Genomic DNA, 22,847 nt, shown 5'->3' on the forward strand with positions numbered 1-22,847 from the left:
CCTGGGGAGGAATTCACAGCCACATTTGGGGGGGAAATTCAACGTTTGGGGGGGAAATTCAACATTTGGGGGGGTTTGGGGGGGGAAATTCAACATTTGGGGGGGTTTGGGGGGGATTTGGGGGGAGAAATCCAAAATTTGGGGGAGATTTGGGGGGAGAAATTCAACATTTGGGGGGAGAAATCCAAAATTTGGGGGGGTTTGGGAGAGTTTGGGGGGAGAAATTCAAAATTTGGGGGGGAAAAAGCAAAATTTGGGGGGGATTTGGGGGGTTTGGGTGGGATTTGGGGGGAGAAATCCAAAATTTGGGGGGGATTTGGGGGGAAAAATCCCAAATTTGGGGGGGTTTGGGGGGGGAAATCCAAAATTTGGGGGGAGAAATTCAAAATTTGGGGGGGTTTGGGGGGGGAAATTCAACATTTGGGGGGGAAAAAGCAAAATTTGGGGGGATTTTGGGGGATTTGGGGGGGATTGGAGTGGGATTTGGGGGGAAAAATCCCAAATTTGGGGGTGTTTGGGGTGGGGAATTGGGGATCTGGGGGGGGTTTGGGGTGGGATTTGGGGATTTGGGGGGGTTTGGGGTGGGATTTGGGGGGGATCTGGGGGGGTTTGGGGTGGGATTTGGGGGGGATCTGGGGGGGTTTGGGGTGGGATTTGGGGGGGATCTGGGGGGGTTTGGGGTGGGGAATTGGGGATCTGGGGGTGTTTGGGGTGGGGAATTGGGGATTTGGGGGGGTTTGGGGTGGGATTTGGGGGGGATTTGGGGGGGTTTGGGGTGGGGAATTGGGGATCTGGGGGGGTTTGGGGTGAGGAATGGAAAGTTTGGGGGTGATTTGGGGGGGCTGCAGCCGCCTCCAGCCCCCCCCGAGGGGCTCCAGGGCCCACAGCTCATTGCTCAGAGCCCCCCCCCGCAGCTGCCCCCCAAAAATCACCAGGGCGTCCCCCCAGGCCACGGCCGAGTGCGAGTGCCGGGGGGCCTGGGGGGACATTTGGGGGGGAAAAGCAACATTTGGGGGGTGAAATTCAACATTTGGGGGGGAGAAATTCAAAATTTAGGGGGGTTTGGGGTAACTTGGGGGGGATTTGGGTGGGATTTGGGGGAAGAAATTGAAAATATGGGGGGACTTGGGGGGGATTTGGGGGGAGAAATCCAAAATTTGGGGGAGTTTGGGGTGGGGAATTGGGGATCTGGGGGGGATTTGGGGGGGTTTGGGGTGGGATTTGGGGGGGATTTGGGGGGAAAAATCCCAAATTTGGGGGTGTTTGGGGTGGGGAATTGGGGATTTGGGGGGTTTGGGGTGGGATTTGGGGGGGATTTGGGTGGGATTTGGGGGGAGAAATCCAAAATTTGGGGGGGTTTGGGTGGGATTTGGGGGGAGAAATTGAAAATTTGGGGGGGTTTGGGGGAAAAAACCCAAATTTGGGGGGGTTTGGGGTGGGGAATTGGGGATTTGGGTGATTTTGGGTGATTCTGGGGTGATTTAGGGTGATTTTGGGGTGATTTTGGTTGGATTTTGGGTGATTTTGGGCTGATTTTGGGTGATTTTGGCGTGATTTTGGGGTGGATTTGGGGTGATTTGGGGTGATTTTGGGATTATTTTGGGTGGATTTGGGTTGATTTGGGGTGGATTTGGGGTGATTTGGGGTGATTTTGGGATTATTTTGGGTGGATTTGGGGTTATTTTGGGTGGATTTTGGGGAATTTTGGGTGATTTTGGGGTGATTTGGGTGGATTTTGGGGTGATTTTGGGTGATTTTGGGTGATTTTGGGGTGGATTTGGGCTGATTTGGGGTGATTTTGGGGTGATTTTGGGGTGATTTGGGGTGATTTGGGGTGATTTTGGATGGATTTGGGGTGATTTGGGGTTGATTTTGGGTGGATTTGGGGTGATTTGGGTGGATTTTGGATGATTTGGGTTGATTTGGGTTGATTTTGGGGTGATTTTGGATGGATTTGGGGTGATTTGGGGTTGATTTTGGGTGATTTTGGGGTGATTTTGGGGTGATTTTGGGGCATTTGGGGTGATTTTGGGGTGATTTGGGGTGATTTTGGGTGATTTTTGGTGATTTGGGGTGATTTTGGGTGATTTTGGGGTGATTTGGGGTGATTTGGGGTGATTTTGGTGGATCTGGATGGATTTGGGGTGATTTGGGTGGATTTTGGGGTGATTTTGGGTGATTTTGGGGTGATTTTGGTGGATTTTGGGGTGATTTGGGGTGATTTGGGGTGATTTTGGATGGATTTGGGTTGATTTTGGGTGATTTGGGGTGATTTTGGGTGGATTTTGGGGTGATTTTGGGTGGATTTGGATGGATTTGGGTGGATTTTGGGGTGATTTTTGGTGATTTGGGGTGATTTTGGGGTGATTTTGGATGGATTTTGGGTGATTTTGGGGTGATTTGGGGTGATTTTGGGGTGTTTTGGGGGTATTTGGGGAGGGGTCTGACCGGGACGGGGCTCCCGGGGGTCTCCGGGACTCGTTCCCAGCGGTTGGAGCTGAAGTTGAACCGGACCAAATCCCCCAGGGGCTCGTTCAGGTCCCATCCTGGGGGGTGGGAAAAGGGTCAGGACCCCTCCCCAAATTCCCAAAAACCCCCAAAATCCCCCCAAATTCACCCCCCAAAAAAAAAAACCCCGAAAAAATTCAATTAAAAAACACCAAAAAATTGGAAAAAAAAACCAAAAAACCTCCCAGGGTCTTGCTCTGTTCAAATCCCAGGACCCCTCCCCAAAATCCCCAAAAAACCCCAAAACTCCCCCAAAATCCACCCAAATTTCACCAAATCACCCCAAATTCCCTCCCAAAACCCCAAAACCCCCCAAAATCCTCCCAAAACCCCCAAGAAATCTCCCCAAATCTTCCCAAATCCCTTCCAAATCCACCCAAATCCCCCCAAAATCCTCCCCAAAACCCCCAATTTCCTTCCCAAACCCCCAAATCCCCCAAACCACCCCCAAATTCCCCCCAAAATCCCCCCAAATCCCCCAAATTTCCCCAAAATCCCCCCCAAATCCCCCCAAATCTCCCCAAAATCCCCCAAATTTCCCCAAAATCCCCCCAAATCCCCCCAAATCTCCCCAAAATCCCCCCAAAACCCCCCCAAAATTCACCGAAATCTCCTCAAAATCACCACAAAAGCCCCCAAATCTCCCAAAATCCCCCTAAAAACGCCCCAAAATGCCCCCAAATCCCCCCAAATTTCCACAAAATCCCCCCAAAATCCCTCTAAAATCCCCCAAATCCCCCCAAATTTCCCCAAAATCCCCCCAAATTTCCCCCAAATCCCCCCAAAATCTCTAAAATCCCCAAAATCCCCCCAAAATCCCCCCCACACCCCCAAAATCCCCCCAAATCCCCCCAAAAACCCCAAAACCACCCCCAAAATCCCCCCAAAATTCCCCCAAATCCCCCTCAAAATCCCCTAAATTCCCCCAGAATCCCCCTAAAAATGCCCCAAAAATCTCCCCAAACCCCCCCAAATCCCCCCCAAACCCCCCAAATTCACCCCATATCCCCCCAAATCCCCCCAAATCCCCCCCAAATCCCCCCCAGTGTACCCCCAAAGACGTAGAGCATGCCGGTGCCGGGCAGGACAGCACCCCCAAACCCCCCCAAATCCCCCCCAAACCCCCCCAAATCCCCCCAGATCCCCCCAAATCCCCCCTAAAACACCCCCAAATCCCCCCCAAATCCCCCCAAATCCCCCCCAAAGCCCCCAGTGTACCCCCAAAGACGTAGAGCATGCCGGTCCCGGGCAGGACAGCACCCCCAAACCCCCCCAGATCCCCCCCAAAACACCCCAAATTCACCCCCAAACCCCCCCTAAAACCCCCCAAACCCCCCCAGTGTACCCCCAAACCCCCCAGTGTACCCCCAAACCCCGCAGTGTACCCCCAAAGACGTAGAGCATGCCGGTCCCGGGCAGGACAGCACCCCCAAACCCCCCCAAATCCCCCCCAAATCCCCCCCAAACCCCCCCAAATTCACCCCAAATTCACCCCAAATCCCCCCCAAATCCCCCCCAAATCCCCCCAAACCCCCCCTAAAACACCCCAAATCCCCCCCAAATCCCCCAGTGTACCCCCAAAGACGTAGAGCATGCTGGTCCCGGGCAGGACAGCACCCCCAAACCCCCCCAGTGTACCCCCAAATCCCCCCCAAATCCCCCAAATCCCCCCCAAATCCCCCCAAATCCCCCCCAAAGCCCCCAGTGTACCCCCAAACCCCCCCTAAAACACCCCAAATCCCCCCCAAACCCCCCAGTGTACCCCCAAAGACGTAGAGCATGCCGGTCCCGGGCAGGACAGCACCCCCAAACCCCCCCAGTGTACCCCCAAATCCCCCCCAAATCCCCCCCAAATCCCCCCCAAATCCCCCCAAACCCCCCCAGTGTACCCCCAAACCCCCCAGTGTACCCCCAAACCATCCCAAATCCCCCCCAAACCCCCCAGTGTACCCCCAAATCCCCCCTAAAACACCCCAAATCCCCCCAAATCCCCCCAACCCCCCCCTAAAACACCCCAAATTCACCCCAAATTCACCCCAAACCCCCCCAGATCCCCCCCTAAACCCCCCAGTGTACCCCCAAAGACGTAGAGCATGCCGGTCCCGGGCAGGACAGCACCCCCAAACCCCCCCAGTGTACCCCCAAACCCCCCAGTGTACCCCCAAAGACGTAGAGCATGCCGGTGCCGGGCAGGACGGCGCCCCCAAACCCCCCCAGATCCCCCCTAAAACACCCCCAACCCCCCCCAAACCCCCCCAGTGTACCCCCAAATCCCCCCCAACCCCCCTAAACCCCCCTAAACCCCCCCAAATCCCCCCTAAAACACCCCAAACCCCCCCAGATCCCCCCAGATCCCCCCCAAACCCCCCAAATCCCCCCAAACCCCCCCAGTGTACCCCCAAACCCCCCAAACCCACCCAAACCCCGCAGTGTACCCCCAAAGACGTAGAGCATGCCGGTGCCGGGCAGGACAGCACCCCCAAACCCCCCTAAAAACACCCCCAGTGTACCCCCAAACCCCCCCAAACCCCCCTAAAACACCCCAAATCCCCCCCAAATCCCCCCAAACCCCCCAAACCCCCCCTAAAACACCCCAAATCCTCCCCAGATCCCCCCCAAACCCCGCAGTGTACCCCCAAAGACGTAGAGCATGCCGGTGCCGGGCAGGACAGCACCCCCAAACCCCCCCAAACCCCCCCAAACCCCCCCAAATCCCCCCAAACCCCCCCAAACCCCCCCCAAAGCCCCCCAGTGTACCCCCAAACCCCCCAGTGTACCCCCAAAGACGTAGAGCATGCCGGTCCCGGGCAGGACAGCACCCCCAAACCCCCCTAAAACCCCCCAAATCCCCCCCAAACCCCACCCAGATCCCCCCTAAAACCCCCCAGATCCCCCCCAAACCCCCCAGTGTACCCCCAAACCCCCCCAGTGTACCCCCAAACCCCCCAGTGTACCCCCAAATCCCTCCCAAACCCCCCAAATTCACCCCATATCCTCCCAAATCCCCCCCAAATCCCCCCCAAACCCCCCCAGTGTACCCCCAAATCCCCCCAGATCCCCCCCAAATCCCCCCCAAACCCCCCAGTGTACCCCCAAAGACGTAGAGCATGCCGGTGCCGGGCAGGACGGCACCCCCAAACCCCCCCAGATCCCCCCCAAACCCCCCCAAACCCCCCCAGATCCCCCCTAAATCCCCCCTAAATCCACCCTGATCCCCCCCAAACCCCCCCAAACTACCCCAAACCCCCCCAAATCCCCCCAAACCCCCCAGTGTACCCCCAAACCCCGCAGTGTACCCCCAAAGACGTAGAGCATGCCGGTCCCGGGCAGGACAGCGCCCCCAAACCCCCCCAAATCCCCCCCAAACCCCCCCAAATCCCCCCAAATCCCCCCAGATCCCCCCCAAACCCCCCCAAACCCCCCCCAAATCCCCCCAAACCCCCCAGTGTACCCCCAAACCCCCCAGTGTACCCCCAAAGACGTAGAGCATGCCGGTCCCGGGCAGGACAGCACCCCCAAACCCCCCCAGTGTACCCCCAAACCCCCCCAGATCCCCCCCAAAACACCCCAAACCCCCCCTAAAACACCCCAAATCCCCCCAGATCCCCCCCAAACCCCCCCAAACCCCCCAGTGTACCCCCAAACCCCCCCAAATCCCCCCAAACCCCCCCCAGATCCCCCCCAAATCCCCCCAGTGTACCCCCAAACCCCCCCAAATCCCCCCCAAACCCCCCAGTGTACCCCCAAACCCCGCAGTGTACCCCCAAAGACGTAGAGCATGCCGGTGCCGGGCAGGACGGCGCCCCCAAACCCCCCAGATCCCCCCAAACCCCCCAGTGTACCCCCAAAGACGTAGAGCATGCCGGTCCCGGGCAGGACGGCGCCGGCTGCCGCCGTTCGGGGTCGGAATTGGGGGTCCCCGGAGCTGAGGAGGTACCAGCGACCCTCACCCCGAGAATCCCCCAGGGACAGCTCACAGGAGAACCCCAAAAACCCCGGCTGGCACTCGCACAGCCCCGAATCCTGAAAAAAAACCCCAAAATTAGGATGGGGGACACCCCAAAAAACCCCAAAATCGGTACGGGGGAGACCCCAAAAAACCCCAAAATTGGCACGGGGGAGACCCCAAAAAACCCCAAAATTGGCACGGGGGACACCCCAAAATTGGCACGGGGGAGACCCCAAAAAACCCCAAAATTGGCACGGGGGACACCCCAAAAAACCCCAAAATCAGCATGGGGGAGACCCCAAAATCGGCACGGGGGACACCCCAAAAAACCCCAAAATTGGCACGGGGGACACCCCAAAATCGGCACGGGGGACACCCCAAAAAACCCCAAAATTGGCACGGGGGAGACCCCAAAAAACCCCAAAATTGGCACGGGGGACACCCCAAAATTGGCACGGGGGACACCCCAAAAAACCCCAAAATTGGCACGGGGGAGACCCCAAAAAACCCCAAAATTGGCACGGGGGAGACCCCAAAAAACCCCAAAATTGGCACGGGGGAGACCCCAAAAAACCCCAAAATCGGCACGGGGGACACCCCAAAATTGGCACGGGGGAGACCCCAAAAAACCCCAAAATCGGCACGGGGGAGACCCCAAAAAACCCCAAAATTGGCACGGGGGACACCCCAAAACTGGCACGGGGGACACCCCAAAAAACCCCAAAATTGGCACGGGGGACACCCCAAAAAACCCCAAAATTGGCACGGGGGACACCCCAAAATTGGCACGGGGGACACCCCAAAAAACCCCAAAATTGGCACGGGGGACACCCCAAAATTGGCACGGGGGACACCCCAAAAAACCCCAAAATCGGCACGGGGGAGACCCCAAAAAACCCCAAAATTGGCACGGGGGACACCCCAAAATTGGCACGGGGGACACCCCAAAAAACCCCAAAATCGGCACGGGGGAGACCCCAAAAAACCCCAAAATTGGCACGGGGGACACCCCAAAAAACCCCAAAATTGGCACGGGGGACACCCCAAAAAACGTTTGGGGAAGGGTTGGGGTGGGATGAAAACGGCACTGAAGGAATTTGGGGGTTTTGGGTTTTTCATCCTAAAAGTTTTGGGGTCACAAAGCCCAAAAATCCCAAAAGTTTTGGGGTCCCAAATCCTCAATCCCAAAAGTTCTGGGGTCACAAAACCCAAAATCCCAAAACTTTTGGGGTCCTAAAATTTAAATCTCAAAAGTTTTGGGGTCCTATAATTCAAATCCCAAAAGTTTTGGGGTCCAAAAATCCCAAAAGTTTTGGGGTCCTAAAATTTTAATCCCAAAAGTTTTGGGGTCCCAAAACCCAAAATCCCAAAAGTTTTTGGGGTCTCAAAGTTTCAAATCCCAAAAGTTTTGGGGCCCAAAAATCCCAAAAATTTTGGGGTCCCAAAATTCAAATCCCAGAAGTTTTGGGGTCACAAAATTCAAATCCCAAAAGTTTTGGGGTCCCAAAGTTTCAAATCCCAAAGTTTTGGGGTCCCAAAATTCAAATCCCAAAAGTTTTGGGGTCTTAAAATTCAAATCCCAGAAGTTTTGGGGTCCCAAAGTTTCAATCCCAAAAGTTTTGGGGTCCCAAAGCCCAAAATCCTAAAAGTTTTGGGGTCCTAAAATTCAAATCCCAAAAGTTTTTGGGGTCCAAAAATCCCAAAAGATTTGGGGTCACAAAATTCAAATCCCAAAAGTTTTGGGGTCCCAAAGTTTCAATCCCAAAAGTTTTGGGGTCCCAAAGTTTAAATCCCAAAAGTTTTGGGGTCTCAAAATTCCAATCCCAAAAGTTTTGGGGTCCCAAAGCCCAAAATCCCAAAAGTTTTGGGGTCTTAAAATTCAAATCCCAAAAGTTTTTGGGGTCCCAAATCCTCAATCCCAAAAGTTTTGGGGTCCTAAAATTCAAATCCCAAAAGTTTTTGGGGTCCAAAAGTTTCAATCCCAAAAGTTTTGGGGTCACAAAACCCAAAATCCTAAAAGTTTTGGGGTCCTAAAATTTAAATCCCAAAAGTTTTGGGGTCCTAAAATTCAAATCCCAAAAGTTTTGGGGCCCAAAAATCTCAAAAGTTTTTGGGTCACAAAGTTTAAATCCCAAAAGTTTTGGGGTTCCAAATCCTCAATCCCAAAAATTTTGGGGTCCCAAAATTCAAATCCCAAAAGTTTTGGGGTCACAAAGTTTCAATCCCAAAAGTTTTGGGGTCTTAAAATTCAAATCCCAAAAGTTTTGGGGTCCCAAAATTTCAATTCCAAAAGTTTTGGGGCCCAAAAATCCCAAAAGTTTTGGGGTCCTAAAATTCAAATCCCAGAAGTTTTGGGGTCACAAAATTCAAATCCCAAAATTTTGGGGTCCTAAAAGTTTAAATCCCAAAAGTTTTGGGGTCACAAAATTCAAATCCCAGAAGTTTTGGGGCCCAAAAATCCCAAAAGTTTTGGGGTCCCAAAGCTCAAAATCCCAAAAGTTTTGGGGTCCCAAAGCTCCAATCCCAAAAGTTTTGGGGCCCAAAAATTCCAAAAGTTTTGGGGCCCAAAAATCCCAAAAGTTTTGGGGTCACAAAACCCAAAATCCCAAAAGATTTGGGGTCACAAAATTCCAATCCCAAAAATTTTGGGGTCACAAAGTTTCAATCCCAAAAGTTTTGGGGTCCCAAAATTCAAATCCCAAAAGTTTTGGGGCCCAAAAATCCCAAGTTTTGGGGTCCAAAAGCCAAAAATCCTAAAAGTTTTGGGGTCCCAAAGCTCCAATCCCAAAAGTTTTGGGGTCACAAAGCCCAAAATCCCAAAAGTTTTGGGGTCTTAAAATTCAAATCCCAAAAGTTTTTGGGGTCCCAAATCCTCAATCCCAAAAGTTTTGGGGTCACAAAACCCAAAATCCCAAAAGTTTTGGGGTCCTAAAATTTAAATCCCAAAAGTTTTGGGGTCCCAAAGTTTCAATCCCAAAAGTTTTGGGGTCACAAATCCTCAATCCCAAAAGTTTTGGGGTCCTAAAATTCCAATCCCAAAAGTTTTGGGGTCCCAAAGCCCAAAATCTCCACAAATCCCCCCCAAAAAGCCCCAAAATAACCCAAAAAATCAAGGAAAAAACCCCCGAAAATCAAAAAAAATCCAAAAAAAACCCCAAAAAGTCACTAAAAAGAGCCAAACCCCCAAAAACACCCAAAAACACCCCAAAACACCCCAAAACACCCCAAAACACCCAAAAAAACCCCCAAAAAATCCTAAACAATACCCAAAACACCCCAAAAACACCCCAAAAACACCCCAAAACACCCCAAAAACATCCAAAAAACCTAAAAACACCCCAAAAACACCCCAAAAACATCCAAAAAAACCCAAAAAAATCCGAAAAAATCCCAAAAAACACCCAAAAACACCCCAAAACACCCCAAAAATATCCCAAAAACACCCCAAAAACATCCAAAAAAACTAAAAACACCCCAAAAAAACCCAAAAAAAATCCTAAACAATACCCAAAACACCCCAAAAACACCCAAAAACACCCCTAAAACACCCAAAAACACCCAAAAAAACCCCCAAAAAATCCAAAACACCCCTAAAACACCCCAAAAACACCCCAAAAAATCCTAAAAACAACCCAAAAACACCCCAAAAACACCCCAAAATAACCCAAAAAAATCCGAAAAAATCCCCAAAACCCCTAAAAACACCCCAAAAACACCCCAAAAACATCCAAAAAACCTAAAAACACCCCAAAAACACCCCAAAAACACCCCAAAATAACCCAAAAAAATCCGAAAAAATCCCAAAACACCCCAAAAACACCCCAAAAACATCCAAAACACCTAAAAACACCCCTAAAACACCCAAAAAACGCCCCAAAATAACCCAAAAAAATCCCAAAAAGTCCCAAAAACCCCTAAAAACACCCCAAAAACACCCGAAAAACACCCAAAAACACCCCAAAAAAATCCTAAAAAAATCCAAAACACCCCAAAAACACCCAAAAAATCCTAAAAAAATCCAAAACACCCAAAAAACACCCAAAAAAACTCCAAAAAAATCCTAAACAATACCCAAAACACCCCAAAAACACCCCAAAAAAATCCTAAAAAAATCCAAAACACCCCAAAAACACCCCAAATCCCCCTCACCTTGTTACAGGTGCCCTGGGGCGGGTGACAGGTGTCGGGACAGGCGGGCTGGGAACAGTCGGAGCCCCCCCAGCCCGGAGAACAGCCCCAAAACACCCCAAAAACACCCCAAAAACACCACAAAAACACCCAAAAAAATCCTAAAAAAATCCTAAAAAAATCCAAAACACCCCAAAAACACCCAAAAAAATCCTAAAAAAATCCAAAACACCCCAAAAACCCCCAAAAACACCCCAAAAACACCCAAAAACCCCTCTCACCTTGTTGCAGGTGCCCCGGGGCGGGTGACAGGTGTCAGGACAGGCGGGCTGGGAACAGTCGGAGCCCCCCCAGCCCGGGGAACAGCCCCAAAACACCCCAAAAACACCCCAAAAACACCACAAAAACACCCCAAAAACACCCAAAAAACCTAAAAACACCCCAAAAACACCCCAAAAAATCCTAAAAAAATCCAAAACACCCCAAAAACACCCAAAAAAATCCTGAAAAAATCCAAAACACCCAAAAAACACCCAAAAAAACTCCAAAAAAAATCCTAAACAATACCCAAAACACCCCAAAAACACCCAAAAAAATCTTAAAAAAATCCAAAACACCCCAAAAACACCCCAAACCCCCTCTCACCTTGTTACAGGTTCCCCGGGGCGGGTGACAGGTGTCAGGACAGGCGGGCTGGGAACAGTCGGAGCCCCCCCAGCCCGGGGAACAGCGGCACAGCCCCCGGGACAGGCAGAGCCCCCGGCCCCTACAGCCGGCCGGGCACAGCGACAGCTCCCAGGTGGCGTTGAAGCCCAGCAGGTTGTAGTTGGCGTCGCTGAACAGGTGGAGCAGCATCTGGGAACAGGCAGAGATTTGGGGTGAAAAGGAGGGGAAAGGGTTAAAAACGGTGACGGGTGTCACCCGGAGGGAAGGGTGTTGTTTGTGGGGGTGGCACAGATTTGGGGTGAAAAGGAGGGGAAAGGGTTAAAAACGGTGACGGGGTCACCCGGAGGGGAGGGTGTTGTTTGTGGGAACAGGCAGAGATTTGGGGTGAAAAGGAGGGGAAAGGGTTAAAAACGGTGACGGGTGTCACCCGGAGGGGAGGGTGTTGTTTGTGGGGGTGACACAGATTTGGGGTGAAAAGGAGGGGAAAGGGTTAAAAACGGTGACGGTGTCACCCGGAGGGGAGGGTGTTGTTGTTGGGGTGTTGGTGGGGGTGTGCAGGTGTAGGTGGAAACTGATTGAATGTTGTTTGGGGGTCAAGGTTAATTTAATATTAATTAGAATGTAATATTAATTGAACTGTAATCTAATCTAATCTAATCTAATCTAACATCACATAACATAATCTAATTAATCTAATCTAATCTAATCTAATAAAATATAACATCACATAACATAATCAAATTAATCTAATCTAATCTAATCTAATCTAATCTAACATCACATAACATAATCTAATTAATCTAATCTAATCTAATCTAATATAATATAATACAATCTAATATAATATAATATAATACAATCTAATATAATATAATATAATATAATATAATATAATATAATATAATATAATATAATATAATATAATATAATATAATATAATATAATATAATATAATATAATGTAATATAATATAACACAATCTAATCTAATCTAATATAACATCACGTAACATAATTTAATCTAATCTAATTTAATCTAATCTAATCTAATATAATATAACATCACACAACATAACCTAATATAATCTAATCTAATCTAATCTAATACAACATCACATAACATAATCTAATATAATCTAATATAATCTAATCTGATATAATATAACATCACATAACATAATCTAATATAATCTAATATCATCTAATATAATTTAATCTAATATAACATCACATAACATAATCTAATATAATTTAATCTAATATAATATAACATCACATAAGAGAATCTAATCTAATCTAATCCAATCTAATATAATACAATATAACATCACATAACATAATATAATATAATCTAATATAATATAATCTAATATAATCTAATAGAATATAACATCACATAACATAATCTAATCTAATCTAATCTAATCTAATATAATATAACATCACATAACATAATCTAATATAATCTAATCTAATCTAATGTAACATAACATCACATAACATAATCTAACCTAATCTAATCTAATATCTAATATAATATAATATAATGTAATATAATATAATATAATATAATATTGTATAATCTAATCTAATCTAATCTAATCTAATATAAACTATAATATAGTATAATCTAATCTAATCTAATCTAATTAATGTAATGTAGTGTAATATAATATAACACAATATAATATAATCTAATATAATATAATCTAATATAATATAATATAATATAATATAATATAATATAATATAATATAATATAATATAATATAATATAATATAATATAATATAATATAATATGATATAATAAGATATAATATAATATGATATAATATAATAAGATATAATAAGATATAATATAATAAGATATAATAAGATATAATAAGATATAATATAATATAATATAATATAATATAATATAATATAATATAATATAATATAATATAATATATTATCAGTATATAACATACATTTTATGTTATTTATAATATAAAAACCCTAAAACAATCCTAAAAAACCCCAAAAAAATCCTAAAAAAATCCTAAAAAAACTCAAAAAATCCCAAAAAAACCCTAAAAAAACCCCTAAAAAAACTCCAAAAATCTCCAAAAATCCCAAAAAAATCCCAAAAAAATCCTAAAAAAATCCTAAAAAAATCCTAAAAAAATCTCAAAAAATCCCCAAAAAATCCTAAAAAAATCTCTTAAAAATCCTAAAAAAATCCTAAAAAAATCCTAAAAAAATCTCTTTAAAATCCCAAAAAAATCCTAAAAAAATCTCCAAAAATCCCCAAAAAATCCTAAAAAAATCCCTAAAAAATCCTAAAAAAACCCCAAAAAAATCCTAAAAAATCCCTAAAAAAATCCCAAAAAATCCCCAAAAAATCCTAAAAAAAATCTCCAAAAATCCCCAAAAATTCCCCCAATTTCCCAGGAGTTCCCGTTTGTCCCCACCTTTCCCGAGGTGGCCTCCAGGGGCGCGGGCAGGGCGCTGCCGCTGAGGGCAAAAATCCTAAAAAATCCCTAAAAAAATCTCCAAAAATCCCAAAAAATCCTAAAAAAATCCTAAAAAAATCTCAAAAAATCCCAAAAAAAATCCTAAAAAAATCCCTAAAAAATCCCAAAAAAATCCTAAAAAAATCCTAAAAAAATCTCAAAAAATCCCCAAAAAAATCCTAAAAAAACCCAAAAAAAATCTCAAAAAATCCCAAAAAAATCCTAAAAAAACCCAAAAAAATCTCAAAAAATCCAAAAAAAATCCTAAAAAAATCCTAAAAAAATCCTAAAAAAATCCTAAAAAAAATCCCAAAAAAATCCTAAAAAAATCTCTTAAAAATCCTAAAAAAAACCTAAAAAAATCTCAAAAAATCCCTAAAAAATCCCAAAAAAATCCCTAAAAAAATCCTAAAAAAATCTCAAAAAATCCCAAAAAAATCCTAAAAAAATCTCTTAAAAATACCAAAAAAATCACAAAAAAATCCCTAAAAAATCCTAAAAAAATATCAAAAAATCCCTAAAAAATCCCAAAAAAATCCCAAAAAAACCCCAAAAAAATCCTAAAAAAATCTCCAAAAATCCCCCAAAATTCCCCCAATTTCCCAGGAGTTCCCGTTTGTCCCCACCTTTCCCGAGGTGGCCTCCAGGGGCGCGGGCAGGGCGCTGCCGCTGAGGGCAAAAATCCGAAAAAATCCCTAAAAAAATCTCCAAAAATCCCAAAAAATCCTAAAAAAGTCCTAAAAAAAATCATAAAAAACCCTAAAAAAATCTCCAAAAATCCCCAAAAAATCCTAAAAAAATCCTAAAAAAATCTCAAAAAATCCCAAAAAAATCCTAAAAAAATCTCTTAAAAATCCTAAAAAAAACCTAAAAAAATCTCAAAAAATCCCAAAAAATCCTAAAAAAACCCCAAAAAAATCCCAAAAAACCCCTAAAAAAATCTCAAAAAATCCCAAAAAAACCTCAAAAAACCCCAAAAAAATCCTAAAAAAATCCCAAAAAAATCTCAAAAAATCCAAAAAAAATCCTAAAAAAATCCCTAAAAAACCTAAAAAAAACCTAAAAAAATACTAAAAAAATACTAAAAAAATCCTAAAAAAATCCTCAAAAAATCTCTTAAAAATCCTAAAAAAATCCTAAAAAAATCCTAAAAAAATCTCTTAAAAATCCTAAAAAAAACCTAAAAAAATCTCAAAAAATCCCTAAAAAATCCCAAAAAAATCCCTAAAAAAATCCTAAAAAAATCTCAAAAAATCCCAAAAAAATCCTAAAAAAATCTCTTAAAAATACCAAAAAAATCACAAAAAAATCCCTAAAAAATCCCAAAAAAATCCCTAAAAAATCCCAAAAAATATCAAAAAATCCCTGAAAAATCCTAAAAAAATCCCAAAAAATCCCCAAAAAATCCTAAAAAAATCTCCAAAAATCCCCCAAAATTCCCCCAATTTCCCAGGAGTTCCCGTTTGTCCCCACCTTTCCCGAGGTGGCCTCCAGGGGCGCGGGCAGGGCGCTGCCGCTGAGGGCAAAAATCCTAAAAAATCCCTAAAAAAATCTCAAAAAATCCCCAAAAAATCCTAAAAAAACCCAAAAAAAATCTCAAAAAATCCCCCAAAAAATCCTAAAAAAATCCTAAAAAAATTTCAAAAAAATCCTAAAAAAATCTCAAAAAATCCCCCAAAAAATCCCTAAAAAATCCCAAAAAAATCCTAAAAAAATCTCAAAAAAATCCTAAAAAAAACCCTAAAAAAATCTCAAAAAATCCCAAAAAAATCCTAAAAAAATCCTAAAAAAATCTCTAAAAATCCCAAAAAAATCCTAAAAAAATCCTAAAAAAATACTAAAAAAATCCTAAAAAAATCCTAAAAAAATCTCTCAAAAATACTAAAAAAATCCTAAAAAAATCCCCAAAAAATCCCCAAAAAATCCTAAAAAAATCCTAAAAAAATCTAAAAAAATCCCCAAAAAAATCCTAAAAAAATCACAAAAAAACCCTAAAAAAATCTCAAAAAATCCCAAAAAAATCCTAAAAAAATCCCTAAAAAATCCTAAAAAAATCCCAAAAAAATCCTAAAAAAATCTCAAAAAATCCCAAAAAAATCCTAAAAAAATCCTAAAAAAAATCTCAAAAAATCCTAAAAAAATCCTAAAAAAATCCTAAAAAAATCTAAAAAAATCCCCAAAAAAATCCTAAAAAAATCACAAAAAAACCCTAAAAAAATCTCAAAAAATCCCCCAAAAAAATCCTAAAAAAATCCCTAAAAAATCCCAAAAAAATCCTAAAAAAATCCTAAAAAAATCCTAAAAAAAATCTCAAAAAATCCCAAAAAAATCCTAAAAAAATCTCAAAAAATCCAAAAAAAATCCTAAAAAAATCCAAAAAAAATCCTAAAAAAATCCAAAAAAAATCCTAAAAAAATCCAAAAAAAATCCTAAAAAAAACCTAAAAAAATCTCAAAAAATCCCAAAAAAATCTCAAAAAATCCCAAAAAAAATCCTAAAAAAATCCCAAAAAAATCCTAAAAAAAATCCTAAAAAAATCTCCAAAAATCCCCAAAAAAATCCCCCAATTTCCCAGGAGTTCCCGTTTGTCCCCACCTTTCCCGAGGTGGCCTCCAGGGGCGCGGGCAGGGCGCTGCCGCTGAGGGCAAAAATCCTAAAAAATCCCTAAAAAAATCTCAAAAAATCCCAAAAAAATCCTAAAAAAATCCTAAAAAAATCTCAAAAAAATCCTAAAAAAATCCTTAAAAAATCTCAAAAAGTCCCAAAAAAATCCTAAAAAAATCCTAAAAAAATCCTAAAGAAACCCTAAAAAAATCCTAAAAAAATCTCAAAAAATCCCAAAAAAATCCCAAAAAATCCTAAAAAAATCTCAAAAAATCCCCAAAAAAATCCCAAAAAAATCCCTAAAAAAATCTCCAAAAATCCCAAAAAAATCCTAAAAAAATCCTAAAAAAATCCCAAAAAAATCCTAAAAAAATCTCAAAAAATCCCAAAAAAATCCCAAAAAAATCTTAAAAAAAATCTCAAAAAATCTCTTAAAAATCCTAAAAAAACCCTAAAAAAATCTCAAAAAATCCCAAAAAAATCCTAAAAAAATCTCTTAAAAATCCCAAAAAAATCTCAAAAAATCCCCAAAAAATCCCCAAAAAATCCCCAAAAAATCCCAAAAAAAATCCTAAAAAAATCTCAAAAAACCCCAAAAAAATCCTAAAAAAATCCTAAAAAAGTCCTAAAAACATCTCAAAAAAATCCTAAAAAAATCCCAAAAAATCCCCAAAAAATCCTAAAAAATCCCCAAAAAATCCCAAAAAAACCCTAAAAAAACCCTAAAAAAATCCCAAAAAAATCCTAAAAAAAATCCTAAAAAAATCTCTAAAATTCCCCCCAACTCCCCTCAATTTCCCAGGAGTTCCCGTTTGTCCCCACCTTTCCCGAGGTGGCCTCCAGGGGCGCGGGCAGGGCGCTGCCGCTGAGCGCGGCCAGCAGGGGGCTGCGGGTGGAGCCGCCGTCGTAGACGAACAGGTAATCGTAGGTGCACTCCGTGTCCATGAAGGTGAAGGTCAGGAGGATGCGGTGCCGCGGGCTGGGGGCTGACAACGAAACGGGGAGGGGTTGGGGTGAGAAAGAAATAAATCTGCCAAAAAAAAATCTGATGTTTGAATAGCTGGAGATATATTAAATATGCTCCCCCCCCGAAAATCTGGTCATCAAATAAAGAAAATCAAAAAAATCTGTGGCTCAAATCACTGAAAATCAAAAAAAATCCACAAAAAAAATCCCAAAAAATTCCCAAAAATCCCAAAAAATTCCCAAAAAATCCCCAAAAATCCCCCCACCCAAATCCCCAAAAATCCCCCCACCCAAATCCCCAAAAATCCCAAAAATTCTCCAAAAAATCCCCAAAAATCCCCAATCCAAATCCCCAAAAATCCCAAAAATTCCCCAAAAAATCCCCAAAAATCCCCCCACCCAAATCCCCAAAAATCCCAAAAAATTCCCAAAAATCCCCAAAAATCCCCCCACCCAAATCCCCAAAAATTCCCAAAAAATTCCCAAAAAATCCCCAAAAATCCCCCACCCAAATCCCCAAAAATTCCCAAAAATTCCCCAAAAAATCCCCAAAAATCCCCCCACCCAAATCCCCAAAAATCCCAAAAAATCAAAAAAAATCCCCAAAAATCCCCCCACCCAAATGCTCCCAAAAATCCCAAAAAATTCCCAAAAAATCCCCAAAATTCCCCCATCCAAATGCCCCAAAAATTCCCAAAAATCCCCAAAAAATCCCCAAAAATCCCCCCATCCAAATCCTCAAAAATTCCCAAAAAATCAAAAAAAATCCCCAAAAATCCCCCCACCCAAATCCCCAAAAATCCCAAAAAATCAAAAAAAATCCCCCAAAAAATCCCCAAAAATTCCCCCACCCAAATCCCCAAAAATCCCAAAAAATTCCCCAAAAATCCCCAAAAAATCCCCCCCATCCAAATCCCCAAAATCCCCAAAAATCCCCCAAAAATCCCACCCAGGGATTTCAACTATGTTGAAAATTCCTAAAAACTCCAAAAAAAACCCCAAAATCTTCCCCCATCCCCACAAAAAAAAAAAAAAATCCTATTAAAATCAAATTTTAAAAAAATTAAAATTTAATTTAAATTTAAAATTAAATAATTAAAAATTTAAAATTTAAAATTAAAAAATTAAAAAAGATTAAAAATTAAAAAAAATATATAATTCTATACAAATACCAAAAAAACTTGTTTTAAAAAATAACCAAAAATCCCTAAAAAAATCGCTTTAAAAAATAAAACAAAACAAAAAAAAATCCCAAAAAAACCCAAAAAATCGCAAAAAAATCCCAAAAAATCCCAAAAAAATCCCCAAAAAATCCCAAAAAATCCCAAAAAAATCCCCAAAAAATCCCAAAAAATCCCAAAAAAATCCTAAAAAATCCCAAAAAAATCCCAAAAAAATCCCAAAAAAATCCCAAAAAATCCCAAAAAAATCCCAAAAAATCCCAAAAAAATCCCAAAAAATCCCAAAAATATCCTAAAAAATCCCAAAAAAATCCCAAAAAAATCCCAAAAAAATCCTAAAAAATCCCAAAAAAATCCCAAAAAAATCCCAAAAAATCCCCAAAAAATCCCAAAAAAATCCCCAAAAAATCCCAAAAAATCCCAAAAAAATCTCAAAAAATCCCAAAAAAATCCCCAAAAAATCCCAAAAAATCCCAAAAAATCCCAAAAAAATCCCAAAAAATCCCAAAAAAAATCCCAAAAAAATCCCAAAAAAACCCCAAAAAAAACCTGTGGGGTTTTGGGGGGGTTTTGGGGGTGTTGGGCCCGAATTTGGGGTGAAATCACAACTTTTTTGGTGTCTCGGAGCCGATTTTGGGGGTGGTTTTTTTTTTTGAGGCCGCTCCCCCTTTTTTTCCACTCCCTTCAGGGGAAGGGCGGAGCAGCTTTGGGGGATTTGGGGGGGCGATTTTAGGGTTTCCGGGGACGCCAAACCCGATTTTGGGGTGGATTTGGGGGTTTTTGGGCTTCCTCACCCTCGATGAGCCACTCGCAGTTGCCGTTGACCGAGTAGTTTCCGGGGCCGTCGGTGACGAAGCCGCGGGGTCCCCTCAACACCCGGCGCTGCCCTTTGCAGTCCCCAGCCCCCGCCGGGACACCCCAAAAAACCCCCAAAAACCCCAAAATCAAGGCCGGCAGCGTCCCGGGGACCCCCATGGTTGGAGGAGGGGGAAGGGAGCTGGAGGAGAAAATTTGGGGTTAAAAGGAGGGGAATTGGTGCTGAAAGCTCGTAGGGGAATCGCGAATCTTCCTCGCTGAAATAACACAAAACGCCCCCCAAAAATATCAAAATAAACCCAAAAATCCCACAGGGAACCCCCAAAATCCCAAAGAAACCCCAAAAACCCTCAAACACCCCTGAATGACTCCTAAAATTTAATGGGATGTTCCAGGCTTCACTCTTGGGATGTTGAACTTCCCCCCATGACACCCAAATCTCCTCAGGTCCCCCCAAAATCCCTCGCGATCCCATCAGGAACACCCCCAAAATCCCTCAGAACCCCCCAAATTCCCTCAAATCTCCCCAAATTCCCTCATGATCCCCTCAGGATCCCCACAAAACCCCTCACGACCCCTCAAAACCCCCAAAATCCCTCTCGATCCCATCAGGAACACCCCCAAAATCCCTCAGGACCCCCCAAATTCCCTCAAATCTCCCCAAATTCCCTCAGGATCCCCTCAGGATCCCCACAAAACCCCTCAAGTCCCCCCAAAATCCCTCACGATCCCATCAGGAACACCCCCAAAATCCCTCAGGACCCCCCCAAATTCCCTCAAATCTCCCCAAATTCCCTCATGATCCCTTCAGGATCCCCACAAAACCCCTCACGACCCCTGAAAACCGCTCAGAATTGCCCCAAGAAATCCTCAAGGTCCTCTCAGGACCCCCCTCAAAACCCCCTCAATCCCCTCAGAACCCCCCAAAACTCCTCACGATCCCCTCATGATCTCCTCACGACCCCCTCAGAACCCCCCAAAACCCCCTCATCCCCTCACGATCCCCTCACGATCCCCTCAGAACCCCCCAAAACCCCCAAACCCCCTCACGATCCCCTTAGAACCCCCCCAAAACCCCCTCACGATCCCCTCACGATCCCCTCAGTACCCACCAAAACCCCCCAAAACCCCTCAAAACCCCCTCACCCCCTCACGATCTCCTCATGATCCCCTCAAAACCCCAAACTCCCTCACGATCCCCTCAGAACCCACCAAAACCCCAAACTCCCTCACGATCCCCTCAGCACCCCCAAAACTCCTCACGACCCCTCACGGTCCCCTCAGCATCTCCTAAAACCCCCCAAAACCCCCTCCTCCCCTCACGATCCCCTCACGATCCCCTCACGATCCCCTCAGTACCTACCAAAACCCCCTCCTCCCCTCACGATCCCCTCAGCACCCCCAAAACTCCTCACGATCCCCTCAGAACATCCCAAAACCCGCTGCTCCCCTCACGATCCCCTCACGATCCCCTCAGAACCCCCCAAAACCCCCTCATCCCCTCACGATCCCCTCAAAACCCCCTCACCCCCTCACGATCCCCTCACGATCCCCTCAGAACCCCCTCACCCCCTCATGATCTCCTCACGATCCCCAGAATCCCCAAACTCCCTCACGATCCCCTCAGAACCCCCCAAAACTCCTCACGACCCCTCACGATCCCCTCACGATCCCCTCAGAACCCCCCAAAACTCCTCACGACCCCTCACGATCCCCTCAGAACCCACCAAAACCCCCTCATCCCCTCACGATCCCCTCAAAACCCCCCAAAATTCCTCACGACCCCTCACGGTCCCCTCAGCATCTCCTAAAACCCCCCAAAACCCCCTCACCCCCTCACGATCCCCTCAGAACCCCCAAAAACCCCCTCCTCCCCACACGATCCCCTCACGATCCCCTCAAAACTCCCCAAAAACCCCTCATCCCCTCACGATCCCCTCACGATCCCCTCACGATCCCCTCAAAACCCCCAAACCCCCTCACGATCCCCTCAAAACCCCCCAAAAACCCCCTCATCCCCTCACGATCCCCTCACGATCCCCTCAGAACCCCCCAAAACCCGCTGCTCCCCTCACGACCCCCTCACGATCCCCTCAGAACCCACCAAAACCCCCTCATCCCCTCACGATCCCCTCAAAACCCCCCAAAACTCCTCACGACCCCTCACGGTCCCCTCAGCATCTCCTAAAACCCCCCAAAACCCCCTCATCCCCTCACGATCTCCACACGATCCACTCAGCACCCCCAAAACTCCTCACGATCCCCTCAGAACATCCCAAAACCCCCTCACCCCCTCACGATCCCCTCAGCATCTCCTAAAACCCCCCAAAACCCCCTCCTCCCCTCACGATCCCCTCAGAACCCACCAAAACCCCCCAAAACCCCCTCACCATCCCCTCAGAACCCCCCCAAAACCCCCTCATCCCCTCACGATCCTCTCAAAACCCCTCAAAACCCCTCAAAACCCCCTCACCCCCTCACGATCCCCTCACGATCCCCTCAGAACCCCCCTCACCCCCTCCTCCCCTCCCGATCCCCTCAGAACCCCCCTCACCCCCTCCTCCCCTCACGATCCCCTCCTCCCCTCCGTCCCGCCACCCCCCGCACCGGGCCCGCAGGACTCCCGCAGGCCTCACGGGCTCTGCCAGGCCCCGCGAAGCAGCGGCGGCTCCGCGGGGCCGCTGGGGGAGCTCCGCTAAGCGCCGAGGCGCGGCGATAAAGTCGCGATAGGGCCGCGATATGAGCGGCGATAGGGGAGGCCCCTCCCCCCCTCACCCGCTGGCTGCGGCTCCTGAGGCGGTGGCGGGAGGGGGCGGGGCCAGCGCGGGGGCGGGGCCAGCGTGGGGGCGGGGCCAGCGGGAGGCGGGAAATGGGGCGGGACCAGCGCCAGGCTGGAAATGAGGCGGGGCCAGCAAAAGGCGGGAAATGAGGCGGGGCCAGCGAGGGGGCGGGGCCAGCGAGGGGGCGGGGCCAGAGAGGGGGCGGAAAATGAGGCGGGGCCACCAAAAGGCCAGAAATTAGGCTGGGGAAAGTGGGCGTGGCCAACGAAAACGAGGCCGCGTTGTGGGCGTGGTTATTGGGGTGTGGGCGTGGCTTGGGGCGGGGCCGGGATTGGGGGATTTGGGAATTTTGGGGTGAAAAATGCGGGATTTGGGACAGGATTTTGCTCTTTTTTGCCGCAGGGCGAGGCAGCGGCGCCTTCGTCCTCCTCATCGTCAAACCCGCCCCGGGGGGGCGCCTGGCAGCGAGAAAAATGGGAATTTTTGGGGCGAGAAAGGCGGAATTTGGGACAGGGCAACTCCCCAGGTGTGCTCCAGGTGTGCCCCAGGTGTGCTCCAGGTGCCCCCCAGCTGTGCCAGGTGTGCTCCAGGTGTGCCCCAGGTGTGCTCCAGGTGTGCCCCAGGTGTGCCAGAAGCCCCCCAGGTGTGCTCCAGGTGCCCCAGGTGTGCCAGGTGTGCTCCAGGTGTGCCCCAGCTGTGCCAGGTGTGCTCCAGGTGTGCCCCAGGTGTGCTCCAGGTGTGCCAGAAGCCCCCA

The 22,847-nt window shown here is 45.7% G+C and overlaps 2 protein-coding genes across 2 annotated transcripts in view; both read right to left on the reverse strand.

The window, feature by feature from the left end:
* The window catches only part of MEGF8 (multiple EGF like domains 8), a 172,158-nt gene extending 152,428 nt beyond the window's left edge, over positions 1 to 19,730 (reverse strand). The window contains exons 1-6 of the mRNA XM_086864863.1: positions 19,292 to 19,730; positions 17,173 to 17,336; positions 11,231 to 11,440; positions 6,351 to 6,531; positions 2,449 to 2,546; positions 780 to 977 (exon numbers count right to left, since the gene is read on the reverse strand). Of these exons, the coding sequence (XP_086720989.1) occupies positions 780 to 977; positions 2,449 to 2,546; positions 6,351 to 6,531; positions 11,231 to 11,440; positions 17,173 to 17,336; positions 19,292 to 19,472 (1,032 nt within the window). The 5' untranslated portion in view covers positions 19,473 to 19,730. The remainder of the gene's footprint in view (positions 1 to 779; positions 978 to 2,448; positions 2,547 to 6,350; positions 6,532 to 11,230; positions 11,441 to 17,172; positions 17,337 to 19,291) is intronic.
* The window catches only part of PSMC4 (proteasome 26S subunit, ATPase 4), a 277,421-nt gene that overhangs the window by 245,728 nt on the left and 8,846 nt on the right, over positions 1 to 22,847 (reverse strand). The window lies entirely within an intron of this gene.

Source organism: Cyanistes caeruleus, chromosome 28 (assembly GCF_971803275.1).
Source record: "Cyanistes caeruleus chromosome 28, bCyaCae1.hap1.1, whole genome shotgun sequence".
In the NCBI taxonomy this organism is placed as follows: Eukaryota; Metazoa; Chordata; class Aves; order Passeriformes; family Paridae; genus Cyanistes; species Cyanistes caeruleus.